The 18823-nt window shown below is 50.7% G+C and overlaps 1 protein-coding gene across 2 annotated transcripts in view; it reads left to right on the forward strand.

Moving 5' to 3' along the window:
- Nucleotides 1–687: 687 nt before the first annotated feature.
- Nucleotides 688–18823, forward strand: part of SNX8 (sorting nexin 8) — a 38430-nt gene continuing 20294 nt past the window's right edge. For both annotated transcript variants that reach the window (XM_025863706.2, XM_073886273.1), the window contains exon 1: nucleotides 688–831. In XM_025863706.2, the coding sequence (XP_025719491.2) occupies nucleotides 726–831 (106 nt within the window). In that variant the 5' untranslated portion in view covers nucleotides 688–725. The remainder of the gene's footprint in view (nucleotides 832–18823) is intronic.

Here is an 18823-nt window from a genome sequence, read left to right on the forward strand (position 1 = left end):
GGATGGATGAATGAGTGAGCAAGTCAGCCAACGAGGGGTGAATGAGTGTGTGGGTGAGTGAGTGAGCAAGTGGGGGGACTGATGAATGAGTGAGCGAGCGAGGGAGTGAATGAGTGAGGGTGTGGGTGAGTAAGGGGGTGGACAGATGAGTGAATGAGCGAGCCAGTGAGGGGGTGAGTGAGTGAGTGAGCGGGGGTGGGAGGGTGGATGAATGCATGAATGCGAGTGGGGAACAAATAAGTGAGTGGAGGGTGGGTGCGTAAGCGAGGGGCGGGGCGACAGCCAAGGGCAAAGGCTGAGAAGTGAGCGAGGGACTTGTGGGGCGGGGTGCGGGGGCGGGATGCGGCCCACGCGGAAGTCCGAGTAAGCGGACAAGGGGGTGAGTGTGACGACAAGCGGCCGAGCGAGCGGCTGAATGAGTGGGCGAGCGGCGCCGGCTGCGAGCCCGAGGCGGGGAACGGGAGCGCACGCGGGAGCGCGGGCCCGTCCTTCGGTGGCCGCGTGGCCGGGGCGGGGCGGGGCGAGGCCGGACAAGGGGCGTGCCAGGCCTGGGGTGGGCGTGGTGAGGTCAGGCAAGGGGCGTGGCAGGCCCTGGGTAGGCGCGCCGAGGCCGGGCAAGGGGCGTGCCGAGGGCGTGCCCGGGCCGGGCCCGGGCGGGGCGTGCCGAGGTGGGCGTGGCGAGGCGGGCCGGCCGGCGCGGAGGAAGTCACGTGGCGCGCGCTCACATGACTGGCGGCGTGATGGACCGGCTGTCGGCGGAGGCAGGCGCGGCGCCAGTCGCGGCGGCAGCTGAGGCGGAGGCTGACGAGGAGGCGGACCCGCCCGCGGCAGGTATGGCTGGAGGTCCCCCCGCTCCAGCGCGCGGCCCCGGCTCCGCGGCCCCCACCCTGTGACCCCCGCAGCCCTCGGCTCCTTGGCTGCCCTCTGGCGCCCCGCGCGCCCCTGCCACGCTGACGAGCGCGCCGCGGGCCCGGGGACCCGAGCACCTGTTCAGGTTTGTCCTGGCCGCGCCTCCCTGTGCAGGCCCCCCCGGGGCGGAGGTCCGTCCCCCCGGTCCACCCACCCCTCTCCTCGCGGTGCCGCCCCGGCGGGCCGCGTGGGGTGCAGCCGCCGGGCTTGCGGGGCTCGGACAAGAAATTGCGCGGTACAGGGCTTGCGAGTTCTCATCCGCAGACCCGACGTAACTTCGCTCTCAGTGCTTCTGCCCTAAGTGGATGAGCGTAAGCACGGAAAAGCGTGCGCGAGGCTTGGCTTTTCTAGGATGCTCCCCCTTGAAAAGTTCCCTCAACTGGAGAACAGTTGTAGGGCAGTGTTGGTAGGAGTTCCTGCTGCTGCTTGGCGCGGGTCGGGGACGGGCACAAGGCTGAGGGACTCCGCGTGGGGGGGGGGGCTGGCGAGGTGTCCCCAGGGGGCTGTGCTTACAGTGAGTTGTGGGGGCTCCCAGAGTGTTTATTCATTAGGGAGAGAAGGGAGGGGAGTGGCAAGGAAGCTGCGGGGCGGGGGGGGCATTGGACTAGACTCATGGATACAAAAGCTCCTGGGTGAGTCTGCGTCTAGAAAGAAGTCCCCCATCTCCAGAATTGGTTTTTAGTTATTTTTCATTTCATTTGTAGCTGTGTAAGGGGAAGCATGTGATGGCTCTTGCTGTTGATTAGAACATTGTGTTCTCGAGGTCACATGTTTGAGCCCGGCGTGGGCAGTTGGCCTCACCGATACCAGGGCCCCAGCCTGGACCCTTGGCTGGTCACTCTTGGGGATGAGAGGCTGTCATTTGCTTATTTCCGCTCGGATTGTGAAGCAGTTCACAGTTGCTGGATGTGGTGGTGGCTCGGGGGTCTCTGCACACATGGGTACTGCGGTTGGATGTGTCATGCGGGACTCACCCACTGGCCGCTCTTTATGGATGGCACCAGCTCTCAAGCTTGCTTTCCCTGTGATTTCGCTGGGAATAACCATGGTAGTTGCCCTTCTTTGGGGTCGTGGTGATTTTATTAGGTGTGCTCACCATGCGGACAGTGTAGCATCTCTGTTTACAGAGTGCTGTTTTACAGCGGGGGTGAGTCTCAAAGTGGGGTTCACTGACTGTTGGTATGTAGCCTGTCATTTCATTCCCTTTAAAACCTTTTGACTATCCTATGAGGCAGGTGAAGTGGTAGAACAAACTTTTTTTTTTTAAGATTTTATTTGAGAGAGAGAACGAGCGGGGTGAGGGGCAGAGGGAGAAGCAGACTCCCCGCAGAGCAGGGAGCCCGATGATGCCGGAATCAATCCCAGGACCCCGGGATCACGACCTAAGCCGAAGGCAGACGCTTAACTGACTGAGCCACCCAGGTGCCTGAGAACAAACCTTTTTTACGCTGGGATAAAAATAAAACACAGAGGCAAGTGACTTACCCAAAGTGGGCAAGTATCAAGGAGGCATGTCCAGGTGGGAGTCATGGTTGGGTGGGTTGGAATCAGAAAACCTAAGGTTTTTTTTTTTAATTTTAATTTTAATTTTTTAAAAAGTATTTTATTTATTTATTTGAGAGAGAGAGAATGAGAGAGAGCACGAGAGGGAAGAGGGTCAGAGGGAGAAGCAGACTCCCTGCCGAGCAGGGAGCCCGATGCAGGACTCGATCCTGGGACTCCAGGATCATGACCTGAGCCAAAGGCAGTCGCTTAACCAACTGAGCCACCCAGGCGCCCAGAAAACCTAAGGTTTTGAGACTGAATCTTGTCTATAGACCATAAGTGTCTATTTCACACTTGAGCCAACGCTGATTTGGATTTGTTGAAGTGTTTTTGCTTATGGATATAGAATGAAGTTTCTCTTCTCTGGTATTCTGTCTACACAGGTAGAACCCACTCGTATTAATTGTGGGGGCTGTGAGGTCTAGGTCTTTGTAGTGCCTTTGGGATTGTCAGAGAAAATTGTGTTCCCTGGTTTTCAGCATTAAGAATCATATTCTAATGCCTTGCAGCTTAATCTGTGAATGGTAACTCCCTAAAAATTTAACTTTCAATTAAGCAATACATGGACAAACACGTTTTCTTTAAAAAACGGTAAAACATTATCAATTAAGTGAAAGTCTCACATTGATTGCCATAACCCTCTTTTTACCAGAGGTGACATTGTTACTGGTTTGGGACGGATTCTTTTTTTTTTTTTTTTTTAAAGAATTTATTTATTTATTTATGAGAGACAGAGAGAGAGAGAGAGAGAGAGAGAGAGAGAGGCAGAGGCAGAGGGAGAAGCAGGCTCCCAAGGAGCAGGGAGCCCGATGCGGGACTCGATCCCAGGACTCCGGGATGATGACCTGAGCCGAAGGCAGACGCTTAACCATCTGAGCCACCCAGGCACCCGGTTTGGGACGGATTCTGTGTCCTGTTTTTATAGTTTTACGTATCTGTACTTAGGAAACATGTGCCTCCTCGCACACATGTGCCCGTGTTCCCCTAGGGCAGTGTATTAGTTTTCTGCTGCTGCTGTAACAAATGACTACAAACGTGGTGGCTTAAACAACACAAATCGATCGTCTCACAGATCTGGATGGAGGTCAGTAGTCCAGAATAGGTTTCCCTGAGGGAGTTATCAGGTGTGGGCCGGGCTGCGTTCCTTCTGGAGGCCCTAGGGGAAAATCCATTTTCTGGCCTTTCTAGCTTGCAGACGCCTCCCACATTCCTTGGCTGATAATGGTCCCCTTTCTCCAGCAACCATGGGCCACGTCTTTCTCATGCTGTCATTTCTTTCGTTCCCCCTTTTTTGTCTACTTCTTCCACTTTTGAGGACCCTTGGACTACACTGGCCCCACCTGGATAATCCACAACCCATGGCCTATTTAAAGGTTCACCGGTTGGCCACCTGAATTCCATCTGCTACCTTAGTTCCCCTTTACTGTGGAAACAACAAATTCAGTTTCCAGGGCTTAGGTTGTGGACCGCTTTGTGGGGGAGGGCGTGTTGCTGTGCCTTGTACAAGTAGCTGACCTGGGGCTCGCATCGCTGGTTCCTGGGTGTACATGTCTTTTGTTTTAGCAGACACCCACACCTTAGCCTCTGTGGGGACTCCTACCAGTTTATTCCTATGACTGTTGAGTGCCCTATTAAGAACATCATTTCCGGGCGCCTGGGTGGCTCAGTTGGTTAAGCGACTGCCTTCGGCTCAGGTCGTGATCCTGGAGTCCCAGGATCGAGTCCCGCATCGGGCTCCTTGCTCAGCAGGGAGTCTGCTTCTCCCTCTGACCCTCCCCCCTCTCGTATGCTCTCTCTCTCTCTCATTCTCGCTCTCTCAAATAAATAAATAAAATCTTTAAAAAAAAAAAACATCATTTCCTCATAACCTCCTGGATGCTAACTACCGTTCTTATAAACTCTCTTCAGACTTACAGACATTCAGAAAGTGTTTCATTTTTGTTTGGACTTCATTTCCTCTAGTATTAGTGGAGTTTAGTTTCTTGTCATAGTTTCATCTTAATGTGGCCTCTGAACTGACTCACCGTTCATATCTCTTGCCCATTTTCTTAGGAGTGTGTCTTTTTCCTTTTAGATTTGTTGCGTTTCTTTTTTCATTTTGAACATAGACCCTTTGGGGATTTTATATTAAAATTATTACTATCACAATATCCAATGGGAACATCCTGTTCTCTGTGTAGGATGAGATTGTATTTCAGGTCCTGTTTTGAGGTTCTTAAGCTCAGCAGTTGGGACGTAGAGTAAGAATGGCAAGGGATGAATGTGACATATGCTTGACTATGGAATTTGAGTTTTTGAGGTTGCATCATAACCCTGATAAAAATACACACAAACGACTGCTGTGTATCATGGCCCCACTTTCTGCAATCCGATGGACCTAAACTTGGCTTTAGAACATGGAAGAATCAGCTTCACTTCTGTTGGAGTGGCTAACTTGATGGCATTCCATACATTCCATCTGGTTAGGAAGCTCCAAGCCATTGTCTCCTGGTTTTCTCTGGGGTTACGGCTGAGCTCTGCTCATCATCCGAGCTCCTGCACAGGGGCCCCCACCTTCTCTGCATGCCTGGGCGATTTCCTTGGTCTCTCGGCCCCAGCCACCACCCCTTGCCGGCTTTTTCGCTGGGTGTACATTCATCAGAATTCATTGAGCTGTCACATAAGATGTATGCATTTGGGTTAAATTATACCTCAAAGTGATGTTTGCATTCAGGAAAAAACTTCCTGTCCATCCTCCTCTCCATCACTCTGCACATTTTGATTGTAAACTCTCAGTAGGCAGAAATTATTAATTTTCTTTACCTCCCAGGATCTAGAGTAAGATCTGCTGTGTAGAAGAGGTTAAATGTTTCAAAAGAATTTTTACTATTAAGTTTTTTTAAGGATAATATCACATTTTAATTTGATAATGATAGCTGTGAAAATATTATTTAAGTTTGTTTTATTGGTCTTTAAACTCTCATATAGACATACACAATTTGCAAGGTAAAAATGTGTCAATTTGAAGAAAGAGGAACTGACTGAATCACTATTGTGTAGAACAGATCTTGCCAGAATTTGTGGTTAGCAAGAAAGTAATGTGTTCCGGGTGGGGGAATTCTGTTTTGGTATTATTTTTTCCTTCCTAAGAAAAAGGCAACACAAAAACGAGATGTTTGTCCGTCCCACTTGCTGGGCAGAGGCTGAAGGGGTGGCCTGTCTGTGAGTAGGGCCGGCGGGAGGCGCAGGGGAATGCCTGGAGCCCAGGGTATGTGGAGACCATGACTCTTGAGCCTGTTACCCTCTGAAGAACTGCAGTGTTTTTGCTGTCTGTGTGTTTTTATTATAGAATCACTCAAAAACCATAACCAGACTTCAGGGGTAGAGGCTCTTTGTTAAAATAGTCAGGATTAAAATATCTTGTAGTGCTGGGGGCCCAGGATGGCCTGAGATGCATGTTCTGTCAGTCGTTTGACTTACAGGGGACTCTGATGCCACACTTCACATTTTCTATTGGCTGGGTTGCTGCAGGGGAGCACACTGGCTGTTTCTGCCTGTGGAGCAGGTGTTCAGTGGGGGTTTTCGAGGACTCCTGACCAGTTTGGAGGTTGTGTGCTCAGCAGAGGTGAGGGGAAATTATGTGATGCCTCATTAATTCCAGGGAAGCTCGGTATGGACTGGAGAGACTTGGGGGTTAGGTACTGTCCGAGATGTCCATTTACATGGGTCTCCCGAGGATCTTTCCTAACTGATTTGTGCCGGTACAGTTTGTTTACCACAAGTCTTACGAGTGAGTTGTAATCAAACCAGTAAAATTGCACTGTTGTATGAGAATTGGCTTTTGGAGGAGAATGTTGTTGTACAAGAACGTAACTGCAAGTTCGAACATTTTATAAACGGAGAACTTACCCATAATCCCACCACTTCAACACAACCGCCGCATGTTAGTGTGCACTTGACTTGTGAGCGACAAGGTGTCAGCTGTATGCGGCAAATACAGTGCGGTGCTGGAAATGTGTTTTCTTTCTGACTTTCTCAACATTTCTTTTTCCAGTTTATTTTGTCATAAGGTTAGGATATATCATATATATACAAAATATGTATTAATTGACCTTTTATTATCAGTGAGGCTTCCAGTCAACAGCAGACTGTTAGTAAAGTTTTTGGGGAGTCAGAAGTTACATGTAGATTTTCAGCAGTACAGGGGGTGCGGTTGGTGCCCCTAACCCCCATGGTGCTTGAGGGTCAACTCTATTTCCTTTTTCCCATGCATATGTTTTTTATGTGGCTGTTCTCAGTGTATATACCCTTTATAGCCTGGTCTTTTCACTGAACATTCTTTTTACACTGGTAAAAATAGCTTTTATCATTGTCTGTTGAATGCCTGCATGATAATGCATCAAGCTCTCTCTTGTGCTTCTAAAGTACTAATGTCATACAATCTGTGTTAAAGATACTCTTGCCGGGGCGCCTGGGTGGCTCAGTCGGTTAGGCGTCTGCCTTCGGCTCGGGTCATGGTCCTGGGGTCCTGGGATCGAGCCCCGCATCGGGCTCTCTGCTCAGCGGGGAGTCTGCTTCTCCCTCTCCCACTCCCTCTGCTTGTGTTTCCTCTCTCGCTGTGTTTCTCTCTGTCAAATAAATAAATAAAATCTTTAAAAAAAAAAAGATACTCTTGCCATATGTTTTTCAGATGATTCTTTTAAATTGAAACAATGGTAAAATTTGTCCTCAAGGGGCGCCTGGGTGGCTCAGTCGGTTAAGCGTCTGTCTTTGGCTCGGGTCATGATCCCGGGGTCCTGGGATCGAGCCCTATATTGGGCTCCCTGCTTGGCGGGAGGCCTGCTTCTCCCTCTGCACCACCCCCCTCATGCTCATGTGCTCTCGGTCTTTCTCTCTCTCAAGTGGGTGAATAAAATCTTTAAAAAAAAAAAAAGTTAAACAAACAAACTTGTCCTCCAGCTTGCATTTGGTACACAAAGTCTGTCTCCTACTAAGTTAGTTCCCCACCTTAGAGGTGATGGCTGTTTCAGCCTTGCAGTTGAATCAGAGTTTCTGTAAACTCGGTTATCCATCTTTGAGAACTGGTAGATGCCCTTAGGTGACCTGTTCAGGGACCTTTGCAAATGTCAGAACTGAGTCCCCCCTTCCTCTGCTGAGGGTGTCCAGAGAAGCCAGAGAAAACACACATTTTGGTGACTCCCATTTCTGTCAAGTTAAAAAACATGCAGAATTCGACTCTGTCATGTAGGGGGATGCTTCTTTAGGTGATAAAACTATAAATGAAGAGCAAGCAAAATACTACGAAAAGTAGGCAGTGGTCGCTCTGGTAGGAGAAAGGGGGTTTGACCTATAAGGGATACAGGGCAAGTGGGGGTTTCAGGTGCTGGTGGTCTTTTAATTTTCCACCTGCTTGTGTGTTCGAGATACAGTTTTGTTGCACTGTCCATAGACATGTTACACCCCTTTCTGTGTGGGTGTTATCTATTTCACAGTGGAAAACATGGAGAGCAACCCCGAGATCCCAAGATGTCAAGTGCACCTGCTAACGATGCGGCCTGCCCAGCAGAGGTGGGTGCAAGGGGTCTTGTTTTAAAGTAGTTTTGTAGGCATTTTGCACTCTCTTGGTTTCTACTCTCTAGTTAATTTTGGAAATGCAGTTGTACTGAAATACATGTTTTATTGTGTCAACGTCCAACTGCATCAGCAGGAGACAACCTCCCACCCGCCCTGGCTTCCACTGTTTGTGATGTCTGTGTCTGAATATGATTGGCGCTGGTGAGTCCAGCTGTTTTGGTGGCCCCTGGGACCCTCAGGACTCAGACCTTAGGGCTGCTCGCCTGTGTCACAGCTGGAGAGCTGTCTGGGGACCTCACTTGCTGTTCAAGTATGTCCTTGGCCAAAGCCATCTACTGTAAAGGAGTCTGGCGATGGTCGTGACTTAGCACTGTTAATTGTCTTTGGGATGGTAAGGTCACCTCCCAGCTCCTGAGAAATGCCACTCACTGCTGGGTTTTTGCACCAAGGGGAGATTTAAGATTGCGTTTGTAGCTCTTCTGAGGAAGGTCTAGAGGTGCAGTCCTTTATCTCGGGTGTCCCAGGTGTGCCGCTGATCTTCCTCCTTAGGACAGACAGTGAAGTTGGGAGTCTCTTGGAGCCCCTGCAGAGTTTAGAGGTTCACTGTGACCTATGGAAGTGGCGTGTTTCCCGATATGGACTGGGTCACGGGTAGAAGGTGTGTTTTGCCTCCTCCCGGGATGGTCTTCCACGTAGGGCATTCTTCACGGCGCAGAGTACGGGTCGTGTTGATGACGAAGCCTTGCAGAGCGCTTCCTGTGTGTCAGACACTCTGGTGGGGCCTTACGGAGGAGATGCCATCCCCTTCACAGTAACCCTGTGAAGCAAGTAGTCTAGCACCCCCACTTTCCGGATGGGGAAACCGAGGCGGCAGCAGTCCCGTCACTGGCCTGGGACCAGAGAGTGGGATTCACACATAGGTGAAGCATGTGGCTCTGGTTCGGAAGCGGCAGATGTCACCTCCTTGCTCCGGTCCCCACGGGCCTGCGTCGTGAGCCTGCCTTTCAGGAGCCTCATCAGGGCTCACTTAAGCAGCCTTCCCGGCTGTGAACTTTCCCTCTCTGAAAGGTTTTACATACAGCGAGATGGTTCTGTGTGACCGTTCTCGAAATACCACAGAAGACCATTCATTGTGCGATGTCGCCTTTCTTTTCAGGAAGGTGGTGCACTTTATATGGTGTGATGGGATGACCAGAGGAGGTGTGTGTATGGGCGGCGGTGGTTTCTCAGGAGAACTGTTACCCACGTGGCTTGCGTGTGGGCTTAGGCTCCACGCCTCGTTCCTGGAGCCCCCCAGTTCACTCTGGGGAGCTGGGGGGTCCATGTCGAACGGAGTGTGTTTCTTCCCATTGAGCGGAATATGACAGCGCTCAAAAACAAATTTTGCAAAGCACGGCTGAGTTCCCTCCTCTGACGAAGATATTCAGATTATCCTAGTTAACTGATTTTGGAGTCTTTGGGCTGCAGACAGCAGAGGAGAGTCCAGCCTCCTCTGCATGGAAAACTAGGTCTCCACATTCAGTGCACATTGGGCTGTGGGGGCAAGACTGACTACATAGTTCTCTTACGGTGACATTCTTCACCGTTCCTAATTTGTTCATGCCAATTTCCGGGGCGTACCTTTCTCCGGCTGATTAATGGCATTCCTGGTCGTCTACCCTGCAGGCAGCTGGATGGCAGGGACCTTGTCTAACTTTTTGTGATTCCTTCCATAGGCCAATCAGGTTTGTTCAAATGGATTTAATTGTATCTCACTGGCTTATAATATGAGTGACTGCTTGGAATTTTACTAGCGGGGCCTCATTTGGTTGTGAATGCAGGCTCTCTACTTAGCCTTCACTGGGATAGAGATGCACTTAGCTCTGCTGGATATTTTGGAATATTTTCACTTTTACGGCAAGAGATCGTAGAAAACCTGAGTCACTTTCAGGCTGAACCAACCAGACCCGTGGTGAGGGTTTAAAGAAAGAACAAAAAACCAAAACCAGATTGAATTTAGTTAAAAGAGAGACCATGTTTCTTTTTGGAATTTTGAACTCCTTCTTCGTAAGTTATTCCAAGATTCTGCAAATTAGCTAACATAGTATTCCTTTTAAACTCTGGAAAAAAATCACTGGGCCTCCCCACATGTAAACATTCCAAAAGTGAGAGACTGAAGAGGTTTTTTGAGGAATAGACCCAACTTGAATAGGGCCCTTTCAGAAGCAGGTTTGGTGAGATTCATGAAGAAGCAGAGAGCTGGTGGCCCCTGTGCTGGTGCTTCTTGCTCCAGTTTGAGTCAGAGGAAATCATCTGATAGGTGACTGCTTTTGGTACTCCGCTTCAGTTTTGTGATGTCTTCAGGAAACAGACCCGTGATTTTTTTTCCCCTCTGTGGTTTGGTCTCTTGAATCCCCCTCGGAAAGGGGTAGCCACTCACAGCTGAGGATGTCCTTTCTGTGTGCGAGTGGCTCACACGTGTCCCTGAGATCCCAGGGGCCAGCCACGCGGGGTTATTAGCACGGCACCTCAGGTGTCGTTCAGGTCTTGACCAGGGCAATATGCCGCTGTTACGGTGTAGAACCCAGTGCTTGCAGCAGCGAGCATGCCAGGCCTGCAGTTCGTTAGGTCTGTGGTTTGATCTGGAAACTTTGTGTCTGGTCTGCAGGTCCTTGGGAAAAGAAAAGCTTGAGCACCAGGCACCATGCTAGATGCTTTCACATACCTTCTTCTTCTTCTTCTTCTTCTTTTTTTTTTTTTTAAAGATTTCATTTATTTATTTGAGAGAGAGAGCACGAGAGGGAAGAGGGTCAGAGGGAGAAGCAGACCCCCCGCCGAGCAGGGAACCCGATGTGGGACTCGATCCCGGGACTCCAGGATCATGACCTGAGCCGAAGGCAGTCGCTTAACCAACTGAGCCACCCAGGCGCCCCACATACCTTCTTAAAAAAAAATTCTTGCAGCCAGACAGTGATGTCGATGGTATGGTCCCCCTCTTAGGGACGAGAAAACTGAGTGTGGTGAGGGAGGTGAGCTGTTGGCCCATAGTCATACAGGAGTCAGGGATGTGCACTGAGACCATCTGATCTCTGGCCCCGGGCATGGGGTGTGCCTGTTCCTGCTCCTCTCCCGGTGAGTCAGGGAGGGAACACGGGATTGGGCGTCATCACGTAGCCTGGTGCAGGTTCTGGCCCCGTGACTCAGTTTGCCAGCTCTGTGACCTCGGGCCGGCTCTGCTGCTAGCTGAGCCTTGTTTTCACATCTGTAAAATGGGACCAAGCACCCGCTTACAGGGTTTTCTAGGACTAAGGAGATGTTGTGTAAAGCGTTCAGTAAGGTTCCAGACACGAACAGGTTTCACTGGGAATGGCCCTGGTTTGAATGGTGGGGGGTACTGCACACAGCTGTTCGGATGGCTGGCTTTATCCCTGCCTTTGAATTTGTGGGAGGAGTTAGGGGAGTTGGGGGACACATTTATTAAGGGCAACTCTGTTTGCTTCTGGGCATTCAGTGGCTGCTTCCAGTTCTGACGGGTAGCTTCATGGCCATGGGGGCGACAGGGACCCCACGGGCCTCTGGAAGTTTCTGTGGCCAGCTAGACTTTTCTGCTTGTGCCTGGAACAACCAGAGGATTTCACAGGTTTCCCCTTCTTCATAGACGCCTTTGCTCTAGATTGCAAGCCATCCATGTTCCGGGCACGGCTCTGGTGTAGAGAAGCAGTTTGTATTCACAGGCTGGAGAGAAGAGGGGGAATTCATAAAACATGTTTAACAGCTTCACTGAGCTCTCATGCACACAGCACATAATTCTCCCATTTGAAGTATCCGGTTCAGGGGTTTTAGTATATTCACAGAATTGTGCGACCGCCACCGTCATCAGTCTTAGGGCATTCTCATCTCCCTTGGGAGGGACCCTGCACCCATTATGGTCAGTCTTCATTCCCCAGCCCTTCTCCTCCTATAGCCCAGGTGGTGGTTAATCTTTCTGTCCCTACAGACTTGCCGCTTCTGGGGATGTCATGTAAGTAGAAGCCTGTGGTATGTGTCCTTCCGTGCTTGGCTTCCTTCACTGAGCGTCAGGGTTTATCCACGTTGTAGCACGGACCAGCGCGCCGTGACCTTTTATGACTGTGTAGCATTGCATTATGTTGAGAGTGTATTTTACTCATCCATTCGTCAGTTGGTGGACATTCGAGCTGTTTCCACGTTTTGGCTGTTGTGAGTAATGTTGCTGTGCACGTTTATGCACACGTTCTTGTGTGGACATATTTTTCATTCCTAGCAGTGGAGTGACTGGGTCGGATAGTAACCTCTCTTTAACTCTTGGAGGGATTGCTGGACTGTTTTCCGGCAAGTATGGGCCCTCCCAATTTCTCTGTGTCCTCCTCACCAACACTTGTTATTGCCTCTTTTTTTTTTTTTTTTTTTTGGTGCCTGTCTTTTTGATTATCGCCTCGTAGTGGGTGTGAAATGGAATCTCATTGTGGTTGGGCATCTTTTCGTATTGGCCTTTTGTGTATCTTTTTTGGAGAAATGTGTGTTCAGATCCTTCGTCCATTTTTAAAATTAGGTAGTTTGTCTTTTAAAAAAAATGAGTTTTCAGAATTTCTTTTTATATTCTAGACACACACCCCTTATCAGATCTGTGATTCCTCCATGTTTCCACCCATTCTGTGGGTTGTCTTTTTGCTTGCTTAATGGTGTCTAGCAGCAGGACAACCTTTAGTTTTGATGAAGTCCAGTTCATCTCTTTTGTTGTTTTGTTGGTTGAGCTTTTGGTGTCATGACTAAGAAGGCTTTGCCTAACCCAAGGTCAGGAAGATCTAGTTCTGTAGTTTTTGCTAAGACCTTGTAGTTTTAGTGCTTTCAAAATGAACCCTGGACCTGAATGTTTTAGTTCTCCTGTATGGTGTGAGGGAGGGTTCCGGTGGCGTTCCTTCGCACATGGAACACACAGGTGGCACGTGCTGTGTACCACCCCCGTGCCCAGCAGCGTCGGCGAGCCAGAGTTCCCTGACCTGGGGTGGGGAGGTGGTGAATGTTCGGGTGTGGGAGGCCCTCGTGGGTGAGATGTTGAGGAAGCTCAGCAGGAGACTCAGCCCGGAGAGTAGGATCACTAGACTCTTCACAGGGCTTTGGAAACACTTTACTGTTACAGGAGTGTTTGAACTGAGCTTTGGAGAGGATTCAATTCAGAAATTTTCGGCTAAGAAGTACCAGAGGACTTGGAAGGACCTGAAGAGATTGTTTATTTTTGCTTTGCTTCAAGGTAAAAACACTTAAACCACTGCAGGAAGATGAAAACCTCTCTTCTCTTGCTGTGCAGGTTGACTACCCATATGGCGCGTTATGGCTTTATGTAATTCGGGTTTTTGCCTTCTGTTATTTTGGGGAAGAGTGGATATAGCTGAAAATTGGCAGGGAGGCCATGGTGGGGGTGGGGAGGTGCTGCCGGTGTGAGGCTGTCCCTGCTCAGGGCTCAGCACGGTGGCATCTGTTGAGAGCCATCCTCTGCGTTACCGGCTTTTACTTCTCGCCATAGCTCACTGAGGCACGGTTCCTGTCGCTGGTGGGACCTTGATGAGATTTGTTGGTGCGGGTGGAGTGGGCCTGCCTAAGATAGCGAGCAGGCCTCGATTCCTGTATGTGGCTTTCTTGCTCACGTGACTTTGATTCCTTTCACTGAGACTGCGAACGATTCTTGAGCACTTACTGTGTGCTGGGTGGGACGCCACGTGTGGACAAAGGAAGGAGGCCTGCTGTCCTGGAGTGGGTGGTCTTGTGGGACATGGACAGTTTTCAGAGGTACTGAGCCAGTGACACGTGCTTGCACATGTGGGGGGTGGGGAGAGTGCAAGCTGCAGTTGTCCCTGAGTACCTGTCACGGGAAAGCGGTGGTGGCACCACGATGTGAAGGTGGAGGAGGTGGTGCGTGGGGAGCTGGGGAGGGGCGGCCCCTGCGCGAGCCGGCAGGCAGGCTCTGAGCTGCAGGCCCCTGCTGTGGCTGAGAGGCGGGCGGAGGGGCCGCAGGCCCGAGAGTGTCTGCCGGCTGAGGAAGGAGGAAAGGACAGTGTTGGGGGCGGTGGGGGTGGGGTTGAGGAAACTTTGCTTTAGGATCTGTTCCCTCCGTGACTGCCATTCTGATCCACAGGTGGGAAGCGAAAGTTTTAGTTTTCTCTCTCGTTCTCTCTGTCTCTTTTTAGAGCGAGCGTGTGTAAGTGGGGGCAGAGGGAGAGGGAGAGAGAGAGTCTTAAGCAGATTCTGCGCGGAGCAGGGAGCCCGACATGGGGCTCGATCCCAGAATCCTGGGATCATGACCGGAGCTGAAGCCAAGTCGGACGCTTAACTGACGGAGCCACCCAGGTGTCCCGGTTTTATCTTTTTAACGCCACTGGGGTACATCCATTAGATTACCGAGGCCACCGCACCAACGCTCAAAAGAGGGTTTCTTTCTTTTTTTTTTTTTAATAAGTACCATCTTTTTTTTTTTAGATTTTTTTTTATTATTTATTTATTTGAGAGAGAGAGAGAATGAGAGATAGAAAGCACGAGAGGGAAGAGGGTCAGAGGGAGAAGCAGACTCGCTGCTGAGCAGGAAGCCCGATGCGGGACTCGATCCCGGGACTCCAGGATCATGACCTGAGCCCAAGGCAGTCGCCCAACCAACTGAGCCTCCCAGGCGCCCCTCAAAAGAGGATTTCTGAGGAAAGTCTTACTGAACATGTGTGTCTATAAAAGCCATCCAGGGAAGTGTCCATGAGCAGGAAAAAAAAATGTAACATTCTCTAGGAATTGATGCTAATGACAGAATAAAAAAATACAGCAGAATGTTTTGTGAATGAGGCTATTCTTCATGCATTTTCAATAGCAGGGAACAGTTAACGGGAGAATGGCTCCCTGATTTTTAGTTGCATACCTGAGATATTGTGCAATCACTACAGGTAATAGTTTTTAGGAAGACAGAATAGTGGTTGTTACGTAAAAAATCAAGATGAAAAGGTGATTTACCGGCAGCCGTGGGGGAGAAGTGTAGGTCTTATGGGATCGGTGAGGGGAAGTGGGTGAAATACTGAGTGGCCCGGGTGTGAGGCAGCCGGACCTCTTGCTCATGGGAGCGCGATGTGGCTCGGTCACTCTGGAAGACTGGAAGTATTGGCCAAGCCACACCTGTGCAGTCCTGGGACCCAGGGACCTCACTGTAAGGACCGTACCCAACAGAAATGAGCGTACATGCCCACCACACGACGTGTGCCAAGCGCTCCTGGCTCCGCTGCGTGTCCCAGGAAAACCTGGGACCAGCCAGGTGTCTAGCAGCAGAACCAGGAGGTAGACTGTGGCCTGACCACACTGTGTGGTCTGTAGCGGGGACACGGGCGGGCCTCACACATCATGCCGAGTGGAAGCAGGCAGAGTCGGGGGGACTTACAGCTTGATTCCACTTATGTGACAACAGGTGAAAGTCACGTGTGGGACCAGAAGGTGGCAGTCACCCTTAGGCGGGGGGTGGCTGAGATGGAGAACGGGAGCGTGGGGAGCCTGTGTGTCCCATCTGTCTGGGTACCGCCACACTGCTGTGCATGGAGCTGAGCGGAGTTGACATGTGCACTTTTCCGTACACGTGCTGTCTTCCAGGACGAGAAAACTCAGACGAAGGGAATGATTATGTTTATTGTATATGTGAAAGATGATAACTCGCATGCACTTTACGGACGCGTACAGACGCTGAGAAAGCACACAGGCCTGCCTGCAGATGCCGTCCGTCGGCTCTAGAGAGTGGCCACTGTCAGATAGGAAAGGGGGAGGGGGTGGCTGCCTTCGTAACGTGTTTTCTGTATTTAACATTTTTTCAGAGGAAAATATGGCACAGGGTTATCTTCTGTGAAATCTCCATGGTGGATACATGGATTCTGATCTTTTCTGTACTTTAGGTACGTTTGAAATATCTCACAATGAAAACAAATGTAAACGCATTTATAAAGTACCTAAGAACAAAGGTTGAATGAAAGGAAAATGGTGTTTGTGGTGATTGTGTTATGTGAGTGGCGAAGAGCTTAGGAGGTTTTTGCTTTTCCAGAAAATTTGAAAGAGAAACACGGTCATGTACACACATGGAAATATGCTTTGTGTATAAAAAAATCCCCTGTATGTCTGTTGTGGGTGGGGAGTTATATGCAAGGGGAATCAGATGTGTGCATGCTGTAGGCGCGGAGTGGTTTTCTTTCTCTTTTCTTTATTTTGGGGGGGTGGCGCAGGGGCAGAGGGAGACAGAGAATCTCAAGCAGCCTCTGCAGAGTGTGGAGCTGGATGCGGGGCTCAATCTCACGACCCTGAGATCATGACCTGAGCTGAAATAAGAGTCGGACACTTAACGGACTGAGCCACACAGGTGCCCCTGGAGTGGTTTTCTTTATTTAAAAAATGTCGTCACGGTACATAAAATAAGGTGGTAAGAGAAAGCCACATCCGAGGGGTAGCAAAGCTGAGGCCATGAGAGTTTCTGTGTATCTGAGCTCCGAGTTAGGGGTCCACCGCCCCCCCCCCCCCCGGGGGGGGTTGTTCACGGCGCTCCCTGGCCATGCACCTGCTGAGCTCTCAGTTCTGAGGCCATGGTCGTTTCCTGAGAACAGCTGAATTTTAGAATAACAGAGTAGCTTAGAACAGTTCTTGATCATAGGTAGAAACCTATTTCATGAGACTGACAAGGAATGTTCCTATTGAAAATCGGGGACCCCTGCTGGTTCCATTTCCTGTTATTTTACTGAAAGAGTTGTCACCTGGATTGCCATTGGTCACTGCTCTCTCTGAGTAAAGCATGGTGGCCGCATTTATGAACACCTACCTGATTTTTGTCAGATTTGTTTGGGCCATGGGTCCAGGCAAGGCACTGAGCACTGAGTTCCTTCCTCTGCTCATCCTGCGTCCGTGGTTCTCAAACTGTGGCCCCTGGACCAGCAGCAGCTTCACCTGGGAGCCTGTTAGAAACTCAGGGTCTTAGGCTCCACCCTAGACTCTGGCGCTGAGCCCAGCAATCTGTGTGGGTTTTCAGTTGTAAAACATACATGAGCTACAATTTTAACCGTTTTCAGTTGTGTGGTTCATGGCGTTAAGAACATTTACGCTAGTGTGCAACCGTCACCACCATGTGTCTCCAGAACTTTCTCATCTTCCCACACTGAAACTCTGCCCCGCCCCCAGCCCCTGGCCCCACCACCCACTCTCTGTGTCTGTGATTTTGGTGAGTCCAGGGACCGCTTATAAATGGGATCCCACAGTGTTTGTCCTTTTGTGTCTGGCTTCTTCCACTGAGCACCGTGTCCTCAAGGTTCATCCATGTTGGGGCAGGAACCAGCGTTCCTTCCTTTTTAAGGCTGAATGCTATTCCACGGTGCGCATGGACCGTGTTTTGTTCATCTGTCAGTGGAGACGTGGGGTGCTTTGACCTCTCGGCTGCTGGAAATCATGCTGCCATGAATGTGGGTGAGTGAGCACCTCTTCAAGCCCCTGCTCCCAGTTCTTGTGGGGAGAGACCCAGCAGTGAGATTGCTGGTCACGCGGTGATTCTGTTTATTCTGTGAGGAGCTGCCAGGCTGTTTCATGCAGCACGGCATTTTACATTTCCAGCTGCCAGGCACAGGGCTTCCGGTCCCTCCACATCCTGGCCAGCACGTATTTTGTATCTTTTTTTAAAATAACAGTTATCTTACTCATCAGCCTTTGATCAAGCCCACCCGGTGATTCTGATGCACACTCCGCTTGGAGGCTGGAGCCCTGAGACCACGCTGTCTCTCGCTGGCCCTTGTCATCCCACATTCTGGTGAATGGACGGCCGAGGATGGCGGTCGTGGTAGATGTGTGTGGTGGGAGAACCATGAACTTGGAGTCCATCGGAACATGTGTCCCGGTGCGCCCTCCTACTAAACTCAGTAGGAACCTTCCTCCCTGGCTGCCTTTGGAGGACAAATGACTTATCGTGGTTTGAAAAGCCCTTGATGCTGGGAGGGGCTCTCTGCAAGCGGTGAGAACCCTGGGGAGTGCCTGGGCTGAGTGGAGTTAGGGACGCCTGGGCGTGCTCTGTGCAGCCCCTGCGCGTGGATCGGTGTGCATCCCGAGGGGGCGGCCTCCCGGGAGGGGCTGGCCCGTGCGGCTGTGCCGTCTCCCAGCCTGTGACTTCTGCAGCAGTCAGTGCTTGCTAAGGCTGGCCTAGATGCAGCAAGGCCGTGCACGAGAGCGCGGCTCACTGAGCAAATGCTGTGGGTTTCCCAAAGCTCTGGCCTATGGTGAGTGAGTACGGCCCCAGCGGACAGCTGCCGTCAGAACACGGGGTGCTACATGTCTCTGGGTGTGTGCCCGGAGCAGGACTGCCGCCCAGAGGCTCCGAGGGAAACGTGTTGTTGGGAAGGATCGCCATCTTTGACGTTTCGTTGCTTTTCGTTTGTGGATTGCTGGCTTGGAGAATCACAGAATTTCACACCTGAAGGGGTCTTGAAGACTGCTCACTGACTGGTGCCATCTGTGCGCTGCAGAGAGGCAGAGGCATGCCCTGGGGGTCACACGGGGCATTGATGGCTGGCTTGGGAGTGATGCCTGTTTCTCTGACACCTGCTAGGCTGTCTGATAGTAGTGAGGCGTCCGGAGCCTCATCCCTGCCGCGCGTGAGGCCTTGATCTGTGGGCCGGCCTGGAGCTCATCGCCCCGGACACCTGTTATGGGCAGTTGGTTCTACATCTTAGTCCACAGATGTATAAAGGCTTTTTGGATTCGAACACCAGAATCTGGAAGGGAGGCAGGGGTATTACTGAGTGACTTCTAGGGGCTATTTTCAGCTCCGATGTGTCGT

Source organism: Callorhinus ursinus, unplaced genomic scaffold, assembly GCF_003265705.2.
Source record: "Callorhinus ursinus isolate GAN/ISIS: 27379988/994484 unplaced genomic scaffold, GSC_fseal_2.0 scaffold70, whole genome shotgun sequence".
Classification (NCBI taxonomy): domain Eukaryota; kingdom Metazoa; phylum Chordata; class Mammalia; order Carnivora; family Otariidae; genus Callorhinus; species Callorhinus ursinus.